At 32.7% G+C, this 16,772-nt stretch overlaps 1 protein-coding gene across 1 annotated transcript in view; it reads left to right on the top strand.

Moving 5' to 3' along the window:
* The first annotated feature begins 3,021 nt into the window (after window positions 1–3,021).
* The window catches only part of LOC109594515 (G protein-coupled receptor kinase 2), a 43,496-nt gene continuing 29,745 nt past the window's right edge, over window positions 3,022–16,772 (top strand). Inside the window, exons 1-2 of the mRNA XM_020009736.2 lie at window positions 3,022–3,678; window positions 3,766–3,861. Coding sequence (XP_019865295.1) covers window positions 3,627–3,678; window positions 3,766–3,861 — 148 coding nt within the window. The 5' untranslated portion in view covers window positions 3,022–3,626. The remainder of the gene's footprint in view (window positions 3,679–3,765; window positions 3,862–16,772) is intronic.

Raw genomic sequence — 16,772 nt, 5'->3', positions numbered from 1 at the left:
AATTAGATTTTTTGCCTTCGACGGATCATTAGCTCTGAATTATCTGGCATGTATTAAAAGGGATGACTGCAAATATATACCGATACATTTTCACGAATAAAAGAGTCTTGGACGGGTGGAATAAATTATATGTGGGTTTCAGGGGGGATTTTATTCTTTCTGAATTAATTTAACTTTACAAAGTTGAGGAAAGTACGTACGTATACATGATGGATTAATAGTGTTTATGACAAATGGAACAAAAATTTTGAACAGGATACGATTACGCAGACATTATTAATAAATTCAAAGAACTACGAACGTTGCACAACACAACCACATTAAATCTGCCAGATTTGTTTGACTGACCGAGATCATCTATGTTAACTTTGGATTTGACGAGAGTTAATTGATGATTAATTGCAGTCGTTTGTGGAGATGTAAGCAAAATCCAGCCATGTCTGTTATCCAGCATTATATCTACTGGTTTATTTTATATATTGTAGAATTCTTTATAAAATATTTTCATTAAAAAATATTTCATTTATTAATATGTTTAAAAAAATCACATAAACAAATGAATACTTACAATAAAAATCATTAAAAATAATTTAATTCGATTAAATTAATAATTAAATAATGTAAATCAATATTTTCTCAAATTAAAATGACAATAGTGCTTCACAAATGGTACCTCAAGTATTTAATGGTTTTTAATAATATTAAATACTTAATTGAATGAGTGAATTTACAAATTATTTTAAAGCAATTATTGAAAATATTTAGAAGTTTATGAAACATTTTTTTTTAAATTTAAGTTGGTTTAAGATTTAATGAAAAATTCATTAAATTACTTAATTTTGGTTGTTTTTTGTTTAATTACTACGCCTTTGTACAGTTTATTTTACAATAAGATGAAAGTAATATAAGTTTATTTAATTTCTTAATCTAAACTAAACAATTTTAGCTGTTTTTTGGATTGTTTTTAAAATATCTGTTTATTGTTAAAGTTTCAAAGGTTAGTTATTTCGATAGAAAAATTCTGGAATTTCTCTTTTTGTAATTTTAAAATCTGATCTATAATTTTAATATTGGATTACGTCGTGTGTATTGTTAATTGATAATCAAAAAATATACAGAACGATCAAAAATGATTAGAAACATGTCCCGCTTGTTTTACTAATCAACACTAATATATCCAACTTCACATCAGAAAATACCTCTATACATTAAGCAATGTTACTTTTATCGTTTCAGATAATGTTTCTTTTCAGAATGTATATTCAATTTCATATTCTAAAGATAATAATAATGCCAACATATTAATTATATTTATTCTTGTACTGATTAGTAGTTAATGGAAATGATTCACAGTACTCAGTAAAAACACAATAAAGTTTTCATCACTTCATCATGTGCAATGTTCCACCAGAAAATGATTCCGATCGGCTCTTTTTACATATTGAACACACTATACGATAAATAATGTAGAACCAATTATTTATTATTTTGGATTGATTTTCATTTTGACTTTTTTTAGTCTCCATTGTTACATTGTGTTGTATTGTCTTAAAGAAGTATATGGCTTGTCTTAAATAGAGAGAGCAAATAGAGTAAGTTTTTCATGGGTTTGTGAGCAGCAAAGTTACATTAATTGTTTTGTCACTTGGTAGGTAGTCAGTATAATATAAATTTACAGGCATAGTCCATCATTAAAATCTTTTTTGGATAATAATTTTTAAGTTCTAATCCTCCAAACCACCGTCCAAACCGGCGACAATTGCCTCAACCCATTTTTCGTTGGTTTTACTATCAATAAAAGGTTCGTTCGTGTTGCATGCAAGGAGAGGATTAGTAATTGCCAAACGTCTTCTCTTCTCTCTTAATGCATGTGAAATCCATTTTTCCACCCTCATAGTATGAGGCGTTTTTCTAATGATTGATTTATAACAGTTTCATGACTGGCCTCCTTCCAGTCATGAAATCATTGTAAAAGAATTTTGCATATACCTAATTAGTCCTTAGTTTCAGAATAACGATCATCTTCAATGCATTCATTATCATATATCACTTACTAAAATATCTCCAAACGCATTGTGAATGAGAGATGCCCTTTCTGTCACATTAAATTGATTTTTGAACAGATTTACATGGATTATAGTACTTGTATAGGTCATTTTTTATCCAAAATACATGTTATTCATTATTCAATCTTGATGACATCATTTTTAAGTATTTGATTTAGATGGAGATAAAAAACAGCTGCAATAACTTGAAGTGGCGATTTATGGCATCATAAATGTATACCTCAACCATATCCAGGAGTACCTACCTCTCTTACATTTTAATAGTCCCTACGATTTTAAACGATGTCTGCAATTTTATGGTCTTCCTGTACTATCGATTAGAAACTTTTCGTGGTTGTTCATTTTTGATCATACGGTATAAATGCAACATTGCCATTATTACTAATATTTATTAACTTAGATAGCACAGAGGGATGCTGCCAGTGATGGATTGAGAGGTCTGAGTCTGATGAGACACGTTATAAACAGGATAGTCTCAGTTAGGAAACGTAGAAGTGGTTCGAATGAGTAATGAAACTATTCGACAACGACTTAGGGTAGATAATTTACATCCCGGCATTCCTGCTCGGGGCCGTGGATCATCGCAGAGCCGGCTAAATTTTGCTAGAGAGTACGTCAATTGGGCAGAAGCGGATTAGGAATGAGTTCTATTTACAGATGAATCTAGGCTTTGAGTGAACACATGCAATAGAGGCATTCGTGTGTTTCGACAACTAAATGAAAGACATGCTCAATGTAACTTTGTAATTTCTTGGAATATGTTGCTTAAATATTAACGCCACTGTATGCTTTTCTGGCGTATGGAACCTCGCGGCGCCGCCGGCGCGCCGCCCATGAGGCTGCAGCAGCGTCAAGATGGAAATCGCGGTCGGTCGGCGAGAGAGCGGGCGGCAGCCATCCACGAGGAGGCGAGCGGTGGCGCGCGCACCCGTCCACATACCTCTCCGTCCGACTCACGGCGCAGCCCGACCGAAAAGTGTGCGTCCGCGCGCCGTGTGCGTCGAGAGTGTCCCCCGTCAAAATCCCAAAACCGACCGTACGTCGCAGACCCAGAGAGAAAGCGAACCCGGTCTGTCGTGTGTGCGTGCGTGTGAGAGACTCTTGCGGTGCTCGTCGTCGTCGTCGTCGTCAAAGTCGCATCGCCGCAAAAAGCCTACCGTAAAAACGGGCCGAAAGGTGCAGCGGGGCCGTCACTAAGGGTCGGACACGGGGAGTCCCTTGCGCCCCTTCCGTTCAGGTAGCGGAGCACCGCCGCGTGCGACACACCCCGCGCGTACGACGAGACGGATGTGCAGTGCCGCCGGCGACGTTCGCGTACACTGTTATCGGCGTGGAGAGGAGTGCATCATCCGACGACGGTCCGGTGAACGCAGCATCGTCCGCGTGGACCCCGCTGAGTGTACGGTGGTTGTGTGCCAAGTGGCCGCGGTGGTTCAGTACGTTGTGGTAGCAAAGCCATCCCCGTGTCTCAGGCCGACACTACACCACAGCCGTAATTAATGGACACGGGTCGTCCGCGACCCGAATCGCCGGGTGACGAAAACCTTCAAGCTGGAACTAATGGAATTGGAAAACATCGTCGCCAATACCGTCTATTTAAAAGCCAGAGAGGGTAAGCACATTGCACAACGTGCGCCGCGACGTCGAAAAGGTTAAGGTTACAACCAAAAAACGACAAACACACCGAATCTGTTTTCAGGTGGTTCCGATAGTAATAAGGGCAAGAGCAAGAAGTGGCGCAAGATACTCCAGTTCCCCCACATCTCACAGTGCATCGATTTCATTAATAAAATAGGCAAGTACTTGGTTCATACGCATACACAACACACCACATTTTAACCTCAAATTTTCGTTTTTGAGGTTAGTTTTCTTAATGTTTGTTTGTTTACTTTCCAACTGATAAAACGTTTACTGAACACAAATACCGATCGTTAAACAAAAACACTTTATAATTTGATCGCTCCCTATCTCGGCACAAACAATTTTTAATTATATCTTATTGTTTGAATAGCATTGAACATAAATAAGTTACATTCATCCCAGAAAACTACATGTTTATAAATATTTAAATTGTTATGTTGAATAACCTTCCTACAATTTGAATTTGATTAACTGTTGCGCCTTATTTTTTATAAACTATTTACAATTCTTTCCTGAATGATTGAGAACATATAACAAAGAATTATCTTGATTTGTATAGAAGTAAATTTGATAAAATACAATCAGTTTGCTTGAGAAAACATGGGAACAGTACAAATATTAAATAAGATTATAATTTATATTTATAAATAACTCAAAGGTTACCAAACAAGAAAAACCATCAATTTCTATGCAGAAAACTTGAGAACAATTTATAAAGGGGAACAATCATCAATATACATATTTGCATAAAAATTTATAAATATTTCATATGGTATAATCACCATTTGCGAATACTGCATAAAAAAGTGCTGATCAATATTAAGAAATTAGAAATTCATGGGTTGGTTGAAATATTATTTACATGTTAATTAGGTTGTGTTAATTAATTGCTTAATTTTTTTTAGAAAGTATTTAAAATATATACTGTAGTTAATCGAAAAAAGATAATGTATCCAAAAATAATTATCTTTGAAAAACGTGTAATTGAATTAATGTGAATGAAATTCTTGAAATTATTTATTCTAATATGTATATAGTGATGGTCAGAAAAAACACAAAATTAAAAAAATTCAAATATTTCATACATTTAACTTAAATTTTGTTCAGTTGATACAAGAAATATGTTTTTTTTTGACATTCATCATAAAATTGACTTTTGACCACATATAATTACGTTTTGTGACGCTATTTAACAGTATTCTTAGAAGTAGGAATTTATTCTTAGTAGTATTTATATTATTTTATTGAATAACTTACTTCCAGTGCACTCCAGAGTGCTTTCTAGGCAAATAAAAATTAATTAATTGAGTTTACAATATCAATATATCTAGTAGAAAAAGGAGACGTTGATTGAATAAATAAAACTTGTAAGAATATATTTCAGTAAAGAAACGATTGGTACCAAAAAAGATTTCAAACAAGTCGAAATTTTACACAATTATCCTCCAGAAATTTGGAGAAGTGTACTTTGAAGTGATTAATCCAAGTTTAATAAAATAAGATCACATGATAAACAATAAATTTATCGTCGTCCAAATAAAAGTTTAGACCCTAGGTACACTACAAAAACTTTAAAACACGGTGAAGGAAACGTTATGGTTTAGAGAATATTTTCTTGACCTTTTAAAGGACCATTACAGACAATTACCGGTAAAACGAATCGTTTCATGTATATAAATATCATGAGAGAAATAATACAACCATTTGCCAACGATAATTACTAGATACATAGATTTTATGCATGATAATGATGACAAACATAAGTCCAAAGTTGTTCTAAATTAATTAAAATATAATCATGACAGTTGAAATGAGGACCTCGATGGGCCAGCACAAGGTCCAAATCTAAATTCAATTGAAAACTTATGGAACGTCATGTTCCGATTGAAACATCAAAACTCATCAAATATAGACGAATTGTGGGTATTATTAATTGAAGTCATTCAATTTAACAAATTTCTCTGGTCATCACTGTTTATTCATTATATGGTTTTGTTAGTTTTGAATTTTAGTTAAGATTTCCAACTAATGTTGATCGATGAATCTATTTCTTTGGAATATATTATAAAAGGTGCAAAATGTGTTTCAATTAACATTTTCTTTTCAAAAGACTTTTCAATTAAATATCAAATAAGTTAACATAGATAAGAAATGTTTATTAAAAATACAATGAAACATGAATGTCATTCGCATAACCCATTTTGGGTTGTTTGAGTTGACAAATTCAGTTTATTTATTGTGTTTTATGTAGAGAAGTTTGGGGTATCGTTATCAGTAAGGGTTCAGAAAAGATATACAATCTATTACATATATCCCTTTGTAGGGTTTTCAAGTCAGTCAATTTGTAAAGCATGAAAATATGGGTAGTTCCAAGTATAGTTGTGTAGTGATTTATCGTTTTCCCTTATTTTTTATTGTAAGTTTTGAATTCCTATTTGTATTTTTGTGCTTTAATTTTACAGGTTTAAGTTATCCAGATTCTATTATCTGGAAAACCCAAGAATTCATTTCATATAATCGAGATCTGAACAAAATTACGAAAAAACATTGTAAAATACATTTTATTGAAGTGACTCAATTTCTTAAAAACTGTTAAACCACTAACAGTAATTTGTGGTTAATTACGGTATATTCCAATTGTAATCGATTATTAATAGTATTTTAATTAATTTTTCTTTACTCTCCACGATTTTACTTAGAAAAATATTAATAAATAATGCTAATTGAATTATATTATAGGATTATATAAATCAATTACTGGCGTATTCAATAAATTTACTCCAATAATTGAAAATCGTTGCATCGCACCAATCATTTTCTAAATGACGCCGATTAAAACAAGAATTTGTCTCGTGCGCAAATTTATCGGTGCGTTAAATTTCAGTATTTAAATTCTAATCTGGGACTCGTCAATTTGCATGATTGCCCATTAAAATAATTATGGCACTGATAAATAATTGATAATTTAGATCGAATTACTTTGCATTATGTATTATTGGATTTAGATAAAAGCGCAAGCTGATAATCTTAACGGCTGTCTTTAAATTGGCAATCGTCTCGTCTCGCATGCATTATTATTTCGCCCGTAATTTGTTTATTTTCGTACAACTTTTGCGGCAGATCTGTGTGTAAAATGTAATAAACACATGTTGAAATTGGTCTGGCGCATAATTCACGTTGTCGCCTGAATTTTTCAGCGCCGGCAACCTTCGAGATTTGTTTTCGATGGTTTTCACAAAAATTTTGTGTTATGGGTCGTAAAATTTAAATGGAAATGTTTATAGCTAGTTGGTGCCGTAATTATTTTATAGTTTTTAAGTTACATAAATGGTTTGGAATTGGTTTTAGTGATTTATTGTCAATGGAAAACAGCACGATAGTGCACAACAAATGGTTATCTTTGTATATTTAAATAGTTTAATTATATTTGCGTCAATTATTAATAGCTACTGTAAAAATAGCAACTAAATGTTATTGTTTACGATTGGAATTAAATTTATGTACATAGGTATAAATTGGACTTGTCCACAATATTATTACGTTTGTGGAGAGAATTTTTTTTGTAATTTTACAAATCAATTGCTTATTATAAAAATATATCCAAACTTTATATGACAATGAAATTTTATTTATCGCCGAGATGGGCCAAAGTTATAAAACAAAAAATATATTACACAAAGTGTTAATGTTAAATTTATGTCTTGTTCAATTCAGAAAAATGTATATAAAATTTTATAGAATAAGAATATGGTTATTTTTATAATAATATATAAAACAACAAACTAATATTATTTTAACAGTTCACATTAAATAAAAGTGTTATGTCTAAAATATTTAAAAAAAATAATAATAATGACCACTACTGTATACGTATATTATTCGTATATTATACAAATTTGAGTGTTTTGAAGTTAAATGAGTCACATTATATATTTGTATGGAACATTAACTATATGCATTTGGAAATTGAGTTTTAAAAGTGTGATAATCACCAATAAATTATAAATTTACTATAACAAAATAATTAAAATGTAATAGTTTAGCAATTGAAAGTTACTTTTAATTTATTAAATTATATGTTATTAACGAGCACGACTGTAATTATTTGCGATAATGAAAGGTTAAAAGCGAATTTTTTTGACGACTATTTTTAATGAACAACACTAACTATATTAAACGTATTTAACGCAAACATTTCAACAATTTAAACGCTCACCACTTAAAACTAACGAATGTTAAACATATTTACCTACAACATTCGACAAATTTTAAACTTGAATTACGCGTCACACGAATTAATTAAGCCACCGTAACCGTCACACGCAACATCGCCATCGAAGGTGGAAATCGACGAAATTTCACCCAATTAATAGTGAATTGAAATCCATCCGTATCCGATAAACCATTAGTAATAATGTAATTATTCGAACCCACCAGGTCGATCGGGAATTGCGTCACCCGAATCGTTATTTAAATCGTTACATAATTACGGTTAAATAATCCCGACGAATCGCACGTGAAAAACGACAATTCTGCCCCTTACGAATCGAAATGCGTATGCCCATTGTTTCCGTTCGTTCGTTCGTTTATGAATGTTTTGCAATTAATTATAGCAATCGGGTCATCGTTGTATGTACTGTGTTTACTTTAGTGTGTGCGCAAAGGGTTCAGCAACCTGAAAAATGCAATGCGAGATAGTGGTGCCGGCGAACAAGCTGAAAAACACGATGGACAAATTATTTTCAGGCCGATTCGGCCTGAACAGCTCCAAAAAATCACCTATAATTTTGTATGTGACGACGGTTTGTGACTACAAGAAGTTTATAGTCTCAGGTAGAAACGTAGAAAGGGTTCAAATAATTATTGAAACTATAAGGATTTACGGAAGATAATTTGGAACTCCGTGTTCCTGTCCAAGACTATGACCTGGGCAGTTAGCAGTCCAGACCCAATAGAACATATCTAGAACATTCTTGGGAGACCTTTAAGGCACAATCCTAACCGTCCGAATAACTGGATCGCCATTTTCTCGAAATATGGGAGAATTTGGACCAAAATGTACCTAGATTGAGTATGAGTATGAACAGAAGATGTGTCACTCGTGGTAAAGGTGGAAATACGCTATATTAAGTTCAAATTTTTATTTTTTATAAACATCAAAGTTTGTTCATTTTTAATTTAACAATATTTTTTAAGAATTTTTGTACCAATTATAAAGAAAAACCTATTTTTAAATAAATATACAAAGAGTATATATATGACACGGTAGTCACAGAAACCCGATACAATAATAAAATGTTTCCATTAAGTCGTAAAGAATGTTTGCAATGGTGCTAAAGATTAAATGTGTTGTAAACTCGGTCGGTTATGGGATCAACGCTTATTTATATCGATGCCATCGATGCCGTCCTTAAAAATGAAAAAAAAATATTTCACGGTCTTTACATTTATGGCCGAAATAATGGAAATGCTCGCAATAAAACACCCGCCCGTTTATTAGACGCTCAACTTGATCCGTTTAGGGTGGTTCTAAATCGATTTTATTTTTTTTTAAATTGCCATCTCGTTCACTTGTTTGGGTTGTCTGATGGAAATGGATTAGTTTTGAAATTGAAGATGTTAAAAAAATTTATTTATATAAGCAACTTTTTAAAATGTTAAAGAATTTGGAGTCTTATTTAATGTGAACTGTTAAAATAAAATTAACTTCTCTCTGTTTCTTTTACAAAATAAAATCTTTATATGAAATACCGTTTGCCAAAAGAGTTATCAAGACTTCAAATTATTAAATGAAATACATGCATAGAAAATTATAAATGTGTATTTATCATGTAAGTATGCTTTAAGCTAGATACTACAAAAGATACTGCTAAAGTACACTTACCAAAAATAACTTTTTGAAACCTATAAAATATGTAAACCAATCAATATTATTATGTGTAATATTATGTATTTTAATGCAAAAATGTCAGTTATTTGTGTTTGACGAAAGGATTTATATTTTCATTTTCAAAAAAGGCTGCGATTAAGCCATTCCAGAATAACTTTGTCGACATTAAATAAATAGGTTTTCTCCCACTAAGCCTAGTAGCAAAATATAAGTATGTTATTATCATTGCAGGGGTTGTCATTAAGACATTTAATTGAAAAGACCCCTTAGTAAAATGCATTTCCATTTAGAATTTAGGATGTTCTAATCATGTAAACATCATAAAGTAAATTGTAGGAGTTTTCGCCATTATTTTAATCAATCGATAATTGGTCTTAGAATTGTTGCCAACAGAGAATGCCTCGAAGAGTTTACCTGAGGCAGGAGAAACTCGAATGTTATGCCAAATATTTAGTTCGAGTTATCAAGTAAAGATTACACAAAATTTTCATCCTGGACGCCATTACCAACCAATTTGATTCAAGTAAAAATAACAAAGATGTTTCATTAAAAGTAGTCACTGTTTTCTATTTTTGTTTTATGCTGTATTATAAAAACCATAAATCTTATTATATAAATATTATATATTTTTCTAAATTAGCAGCAGTTAATAATAATAATAACAATTTTGGTCCATCTCTGTGACATCGGAATATACTAGAAGTCTATATTTCTTCAAGCTTTAAACTATAATAAATTATCATTACCATCAAAAACTGTCTGATGTATAACCCATTTTGGCAGCAATTAATCAGAACAAGCATCATATTCCTTTAATACGGTAACCGTGCAATTGATCAGTTCCAATTAAAGAATAATACGACGTTAAATCCTTTGAACGAACTTGTCATTCGATTTACCCGGCAATTTAACTCGATTGTTCGTAGTTGCAGATGTTTTCGCTATAAAATTACGGTAATCACATTGTTAATTTTAACTTGTGTGTTTGTCTCACGAAATTGCTAGTCCTCGAACATAATATACGTTCGTCCCGAACGAAAATGGAAACGTTTTCGATTTGGCATCGACCAATTGTCCCGTGAAAGTTAATGGAACGATTGTGTTCAATATGACGAACGGTTAATGTTTAATGCGAAATAATGATTGGAGAGTGAAACTTATGCTCGTTTTGCAATTGCGATAATTCATATGATAAATGAATGCACACGGTCTGGCCCATTTAACAAGATGGAAACACTCCTGAAACTTTTTTATTTATAACTTGATTTTGAATGAGCAATATTTCGAAAGATGGACTACAATGTACCATTTGTTACAGTCGTTTATGAAAAACTATCTTACTAACATTTTTCTGATTAATCAAATTAATTAAATCATGTAATAAAATGTACAAAAGATCTGAAATTACAAGAGACTGTACTTTAGTTTTCCAAGTAGACTAGTTCAAATATACTGCGTGTAAAAAACGCAACACCTAAATATAATTGATTTATTCCATTTTTTTAGAAAAATAAATGTAAATTCACATGGGAGACTTCCAGAAAGTTTAATGTATTCCTGACAATATGTGGAGGGGCAATATTTTGCTGAAAAATTAATCCGGGATCAAAAATTTTGTGAATATATATTATAGATAAGAAATTTCCACCATAAACTTATTAGGAAACTTAATAACAGTAATAATAAATGTTTAATTCATATTCAATTAAGAAATTGAAATTTGTTATGTGAAATTTCTGGACGAAAACAGTGGAATGGCAAACAATGCAGAGTCAGCACTCATTTACACAAATTTACACAACCCTTTCGTAACATACCCAGTATAATTAAGAACGATGCAAACTAACTTCCAACAACCGGCGAAATTATAACGAAACACGCGAACCTTTATTAAAATAAAAGGCAAACAACCGGCAGCGTAGGCTTTACGACTAATTTATTGTAATAATTATGTACATGTAACACAAGAAAACCTTAATGAGATCCTTGTTCTTAATGTCAGGGTGTATTTTATTTTCCTGGCTGAAGATGACGTGTTAGGTAAATTTCGGTCAATTATCATATTATCATTCACGACACGCTGTGTTTGGCCTTTAAAAAGCCACCCGAAAGTTCTTTGTGCCCATACGCAGCGATAATCCTTATCGAGATACAATCGTAGAAAGCTTAAAACGCGCAATAAATTATTTAATTTATTGCAAAACGGCCGGCTTTAAAAGTACAGTCCGGATCGTGGGACGTGGGCCTTTAATAATTTAGCAATTGTCAATTGCAAACGGTTAACAGAATAAACAAAGAGGCCGAACGTCAATTTCAGCTGGCTGCATTATTCAGACCGGACCCGTTTTAATCGATCTCGGTTGATGAGGAGTTTCGTCCAATGAAAAATTCACTCGAATAAAACTAACTTTGTAACGGAGATGTCGGGGTAGACTGAAATAGACGAGGCCGTGGAATTAGCCGTTCCAACTTCGAGGCCATCGGAGATTCAGAAGACAGACTCCCCGAGGTACGGCCGAATTAAATTGCAATATGGTCTTTGCACAAGCCGAAAGTATAATCAAATGCCTAACGATAATTTATATTTGTGGTTCACCAAGGCAAAAAATAGTCTAGGTTTTTCATAATTTATTTATAATGAATAAGTTAAACAGAACTCTCTGAGTGGATTAAAAATGTCTGGTTTAATGTAACAATAATTACTTTTAAGCTTTTTTAAATTAAATAAATTGTACAAAATCTACCAAGAATAAATTAAATATAGAAAAAATTAAATTTTTATAGAAAAAATCACATTAATGTTTAAGTCATTAATTCTACAAAAATAATCATTTTGAAATATGTCAATTCAATTTAAAAATGTTCTGTCTTTTTTATAATTTATTTTCACTCAATAAGTCCAATATGGAATTATTCAAAAATTTACTGATCACGACAAAATCTGCCAATAATAATTTAAATATAAAAAAACATCAAAAATTCATATTTGGGGGGTAGTTTATTTTAAGATTAAGGAATAAATCACATTAATTTTTATTGTAAAACTAATTGTACAAAATTAATTATTTTGGAATATGTTAATTCAATTTAAAATTTTTTTAGTTTTTTTCAATTTATTTTCAATTAATAACTCCATGATGGATTATTCAAAAATTAGAAACAGAACGACTTTCGTGACTAAGAAAGCTGTTTAAGTTTTTCATAAACTTTGGCAAATAGTAACTTATACAATTAGAAGGTAATTAGTATATATGATTATAGAATTTAACAAAACAATATAAAAAATGGAGTAAATTCAGAAAACATGAATGTTTTACCGTTGAGTCATCGTGCAGTTGCCAATGTTCAAAGCAAAAATATGCCACAATTATAAACCTGTATGAAACGTTATGAGGGTATTTTATCGCCCGAACCCCAATTACACTGGCACACATGTTCCCATACATTGTAGCCGCTCGTGAATCCATTTGCACCCGAGTACAATTTTAATTTTCGCCCGTGACGTTTTTTATTTAGCGGCCAAAAGCGGACTTGATAAAATTATGTTGCGTTGAACGGGCGCCGTATAGAATTTGAATTATGTGCGTTTCACATTCGACTTCTGTACATTCCCCCCCTCAGTTCGTCAATATTTGTCCAACAATGGTCACTACATTAGTTAAACACACATTAAAGTTTCAAGTGACACTGTTCGTACGTACGATTGCCGGCTGTGACGGTGGAGATAGCTAATAAATATTGGAACAGCTAATTTATTGTTTCTAAAAATACCACCTAATGATTGACAAATACGTGCGGTGCACCGGATGGGATTTGCGCCTGGCCGCGAAATTAATTCGAAACTTTCAAGCCGGACGCGGAAAAAATATCGGAACCGTTCGGAGAATTAAAGGTAAACGGAGTCGGGCGTTCGTTTAACCGGCTGCGAAATTAATTTTATCCGTTTTCAAAGGGTTTTTCGACGCCGATAAAAATTTAATTAACGCCGACAATTAATAACACCGTAATTTCGAGTTTGTTTGGCCAATGGACCGGGGAAATAAAAATCGCTTGATTTATTTCGTTTTTATTGGTTTTTAATATTCGTGTGTTTTACTTTCGTAAACCTGGTTCTTTGTAATTGCGACGTTTTACGCTAAACTACTACACCTTTATAAGTTTATTGCGTTGTAAAAATTTCGACGTTGCCTTGCTCGAAGAGACACGATTTTAATGGCACAATAAAAATTTAATGTTTTGAATCGGAATTGGAAATATTTGGGCTTCAAATTAATGTATAAAGGTAACTTTATGACTTTGAATTAACATTGAGCATTAAGATCCTCAATTTTGTAAGTAGATTTGTTTCATATTTTTGTAATTAAATATGCATAAGCAACTTTTAAGTGTATAAACTTTTAAGAAGAAAATATTATTTAATAGGGGAATCCCACAGCCTCAAATTTGATAGCAGATTTATTTCATATTTTCTAAATAAAATAGAAAATATTCATAAGCAACTTTTAAGTGTATAAATTTATAAGAAAAAACATTATTTAAACTCGTTTTAACCTGTGACATAAAAGTAATATTAGTGAAATTCCACATTTTTAATTTTGTTAGCAGATTTATTTAATTTAAGATGCATAAAATTAATTTAAATAACGGGTGAATTATTTCTATTGCCAAAACAATCGACAAAAAAACAACACATCCACCTTCAACACTTGGAAATCCAATAGTAAAACACAGTAATGTGGGCAGGACGTCTCCGCTAGTTGTCTATTTGCCGAAGCTCCGGTTACAAGTTTCATAAATTTCAGTAAATGCTCTCCGTTGCGGGGGTGGAAGTGATCCTTATTCATATATTCATGAACTCAACTTGTTTATAACCCTCCATTTGTAAGTGACAGCTCACCCCTTGTTTTTCAACCGGCTGCTCGACTCCATATTAACATTGAGGATCATACATACATAAGTAAACAAGGCCATAGCGATGGGTTCGTTGTGCACGGATTGTAATTTACTTGGGACGATCGACACAACTTAAGCCACGTTGTGCACGCGTAATTGCCGACACGAGATCGAAAACGCCGGACTCGGAACAAGTTGTCCTCATGTTCTCAGAGAACATCCCACACCGCTGGAGGGACAGACGATGTGCTGAAGGCAAAAAAGGCAAAATTATCTGACCATAACAGCTTGGACTCGAAGCAAATTGCCGGAATTGGGGCAGGGCAATAAAATCCACCGGAATTTCTATATTTACAGAACTTAGTCCACATTTATTGTTTATAATCAATTTCCGAAAATTGCTGGACTAGATCAAAATTGATAAATCAAATTACTTTAAAAATCTTTTACAGGGGTACTTCCGAGAGGATTCAGTTGTCGAAGTTTTAACAGTTTTATTTGTTCTCGTTCATTTTTGGATAACAACTAATGGTTGTTCATCCTTTTCCTGGAAATCAATCCTTCAATCCTTAATCTCTTTTAGCATTTTAATCTCTTTGGAGTAATCTGCGATTTTATTCATTAATTTTTTTATATTTTATTTCATGTCTAAGGTGGTACAATGCTGTTTTTGTTCATGTCAAGGATTGTTCCCACCATTTTCTATTTCCAACATTTTGAGATTCATTGGTGTTACCTTTCGTTATAACTTCATTATTATCGCTCGAATTATTTACGGCTAAAAACACGATCCGGTACCACTTTAAGACCAATTAATACGCTAACATTCGTACGTGTAAACATAAATTCGGTACAGTACACAAGTGAACTTGAATGACAACAGTGTGTCAGCACATCTGGCATCCGAGAATCGATGCCAAGCGACTTCGCCCCGCGTACCAAAAAAAAAAAAGAATATAATCCAAAAAATCCACTCTCGACTCCGGAGACTAATAACGCGACGTGTCTGCCTGTTTGTATCTATAAATAACGGCGTCCAGTTTATATTCGTGCACTAAGTGGCCCCAAAAATATTGACTAATGCCTCCTAATTATTTCCCGTTAATTTATGTCGTTGCGTCGCGGCCGTTATTATTCGCGACGCACCCGGGGCCAGTGACGGAAATATGGCGGGATGCGGTTTGCGGGGGCGGACGCGTCTATTTTCATTTGCGTCCGTGAGAACGAGGGTTTTTTTTTAATATTTTTATTTGGAGCGTCACGTTTTAATTTGGATGAATCGGTGCCAATGTACCAGTGTTTGGTGGCACCGTTACAGATGTGGGATTTCCCCAACTATCCCGTTGGGGAATATCGTATTTTTTTGGTAACATGTTCCAGCATTATAAAAACATTATGATTCAACCAAGGGCAATTTTTTTATATCGATCGATGCAGATTGTTTCCATTTATCCAACGGTCAATGGCAACTTTAGAGACAGAATAAACTTCAAAACCTCATCCACTCCAGATTGTCATTGTCCAATTTTTTACAACGAAATTCGACTGTATTACATATGTAATTTGTTCGTACTTAACCTTTAACAAAAAATAAGAGTTGTGGGAATCCCTGATACGTAATTTTTTCTTAACAGAATTTATAGAAAATTTCGCTTCAAATCTAAATGCAATTCAGGTCGTTTCGTTTAAATCATTCCGCTAAATTGAACTTGCGCAGACAATAAAAAATACACCCAACAATATAACGCTTATATTTATTGCACAAACATAACATTCGTTATCCAGTGATTTTATTATTTCCTATTGAACCCAAAACCAATAAATTGCAAAAGCAATTCCATTCGAATTGTTTGTAGGTAGTGGCCGATAAGTTCCGTCAGGTAAATTCCACTAAGGCAGATAAAACTGAAACGGCTGAAAACGCAATTTCGTTCGAATAAAGGACTTTACATAGATACACAATAATTTCGAACGATAAAGGCGGACTAGTTATCCTACAGAGTTTGTCCATTAGCATTGCATCTATTGAAACGATAAAATGATAGTGGAACATTGACTGGTGCAAAATTGTCTGTGTGCTTTATTGGTATTTTCTCCTGTAACACGTTTAATGGTACCGTTTAACCAACAAGGCTATTTTCTGTTTCGATTATTCTACGGCTAGTACGAAGGGAATTACCGATTTTGTAATCATTGAAAGTCAATCTTCTTTATTTATACCCTTTAGTGGTCGACCGACGTAATATTATTATTACTTTTGATTATTATCATTATTTATTTTT

Source organism: Aethina tumida, chromosome 5 (genome assembly GCF_024364675.1).
Source record: "Aethina tumida isolate Nest 87 chromosome 5, icAetTumi1.1, whole genome shotgun sequence".
Lineage (NCBI taxonomy): Eukaryota > Metazoa > Arthropoda > Insecta > Coleoptera > Nitidulidae > Aethina > Aethina tumida.
The sequence above is the reverse complement of the archived record's forward strand: the minus strand, read 5'-3'. Positions and strand labels throughout refer to the sequence as shown.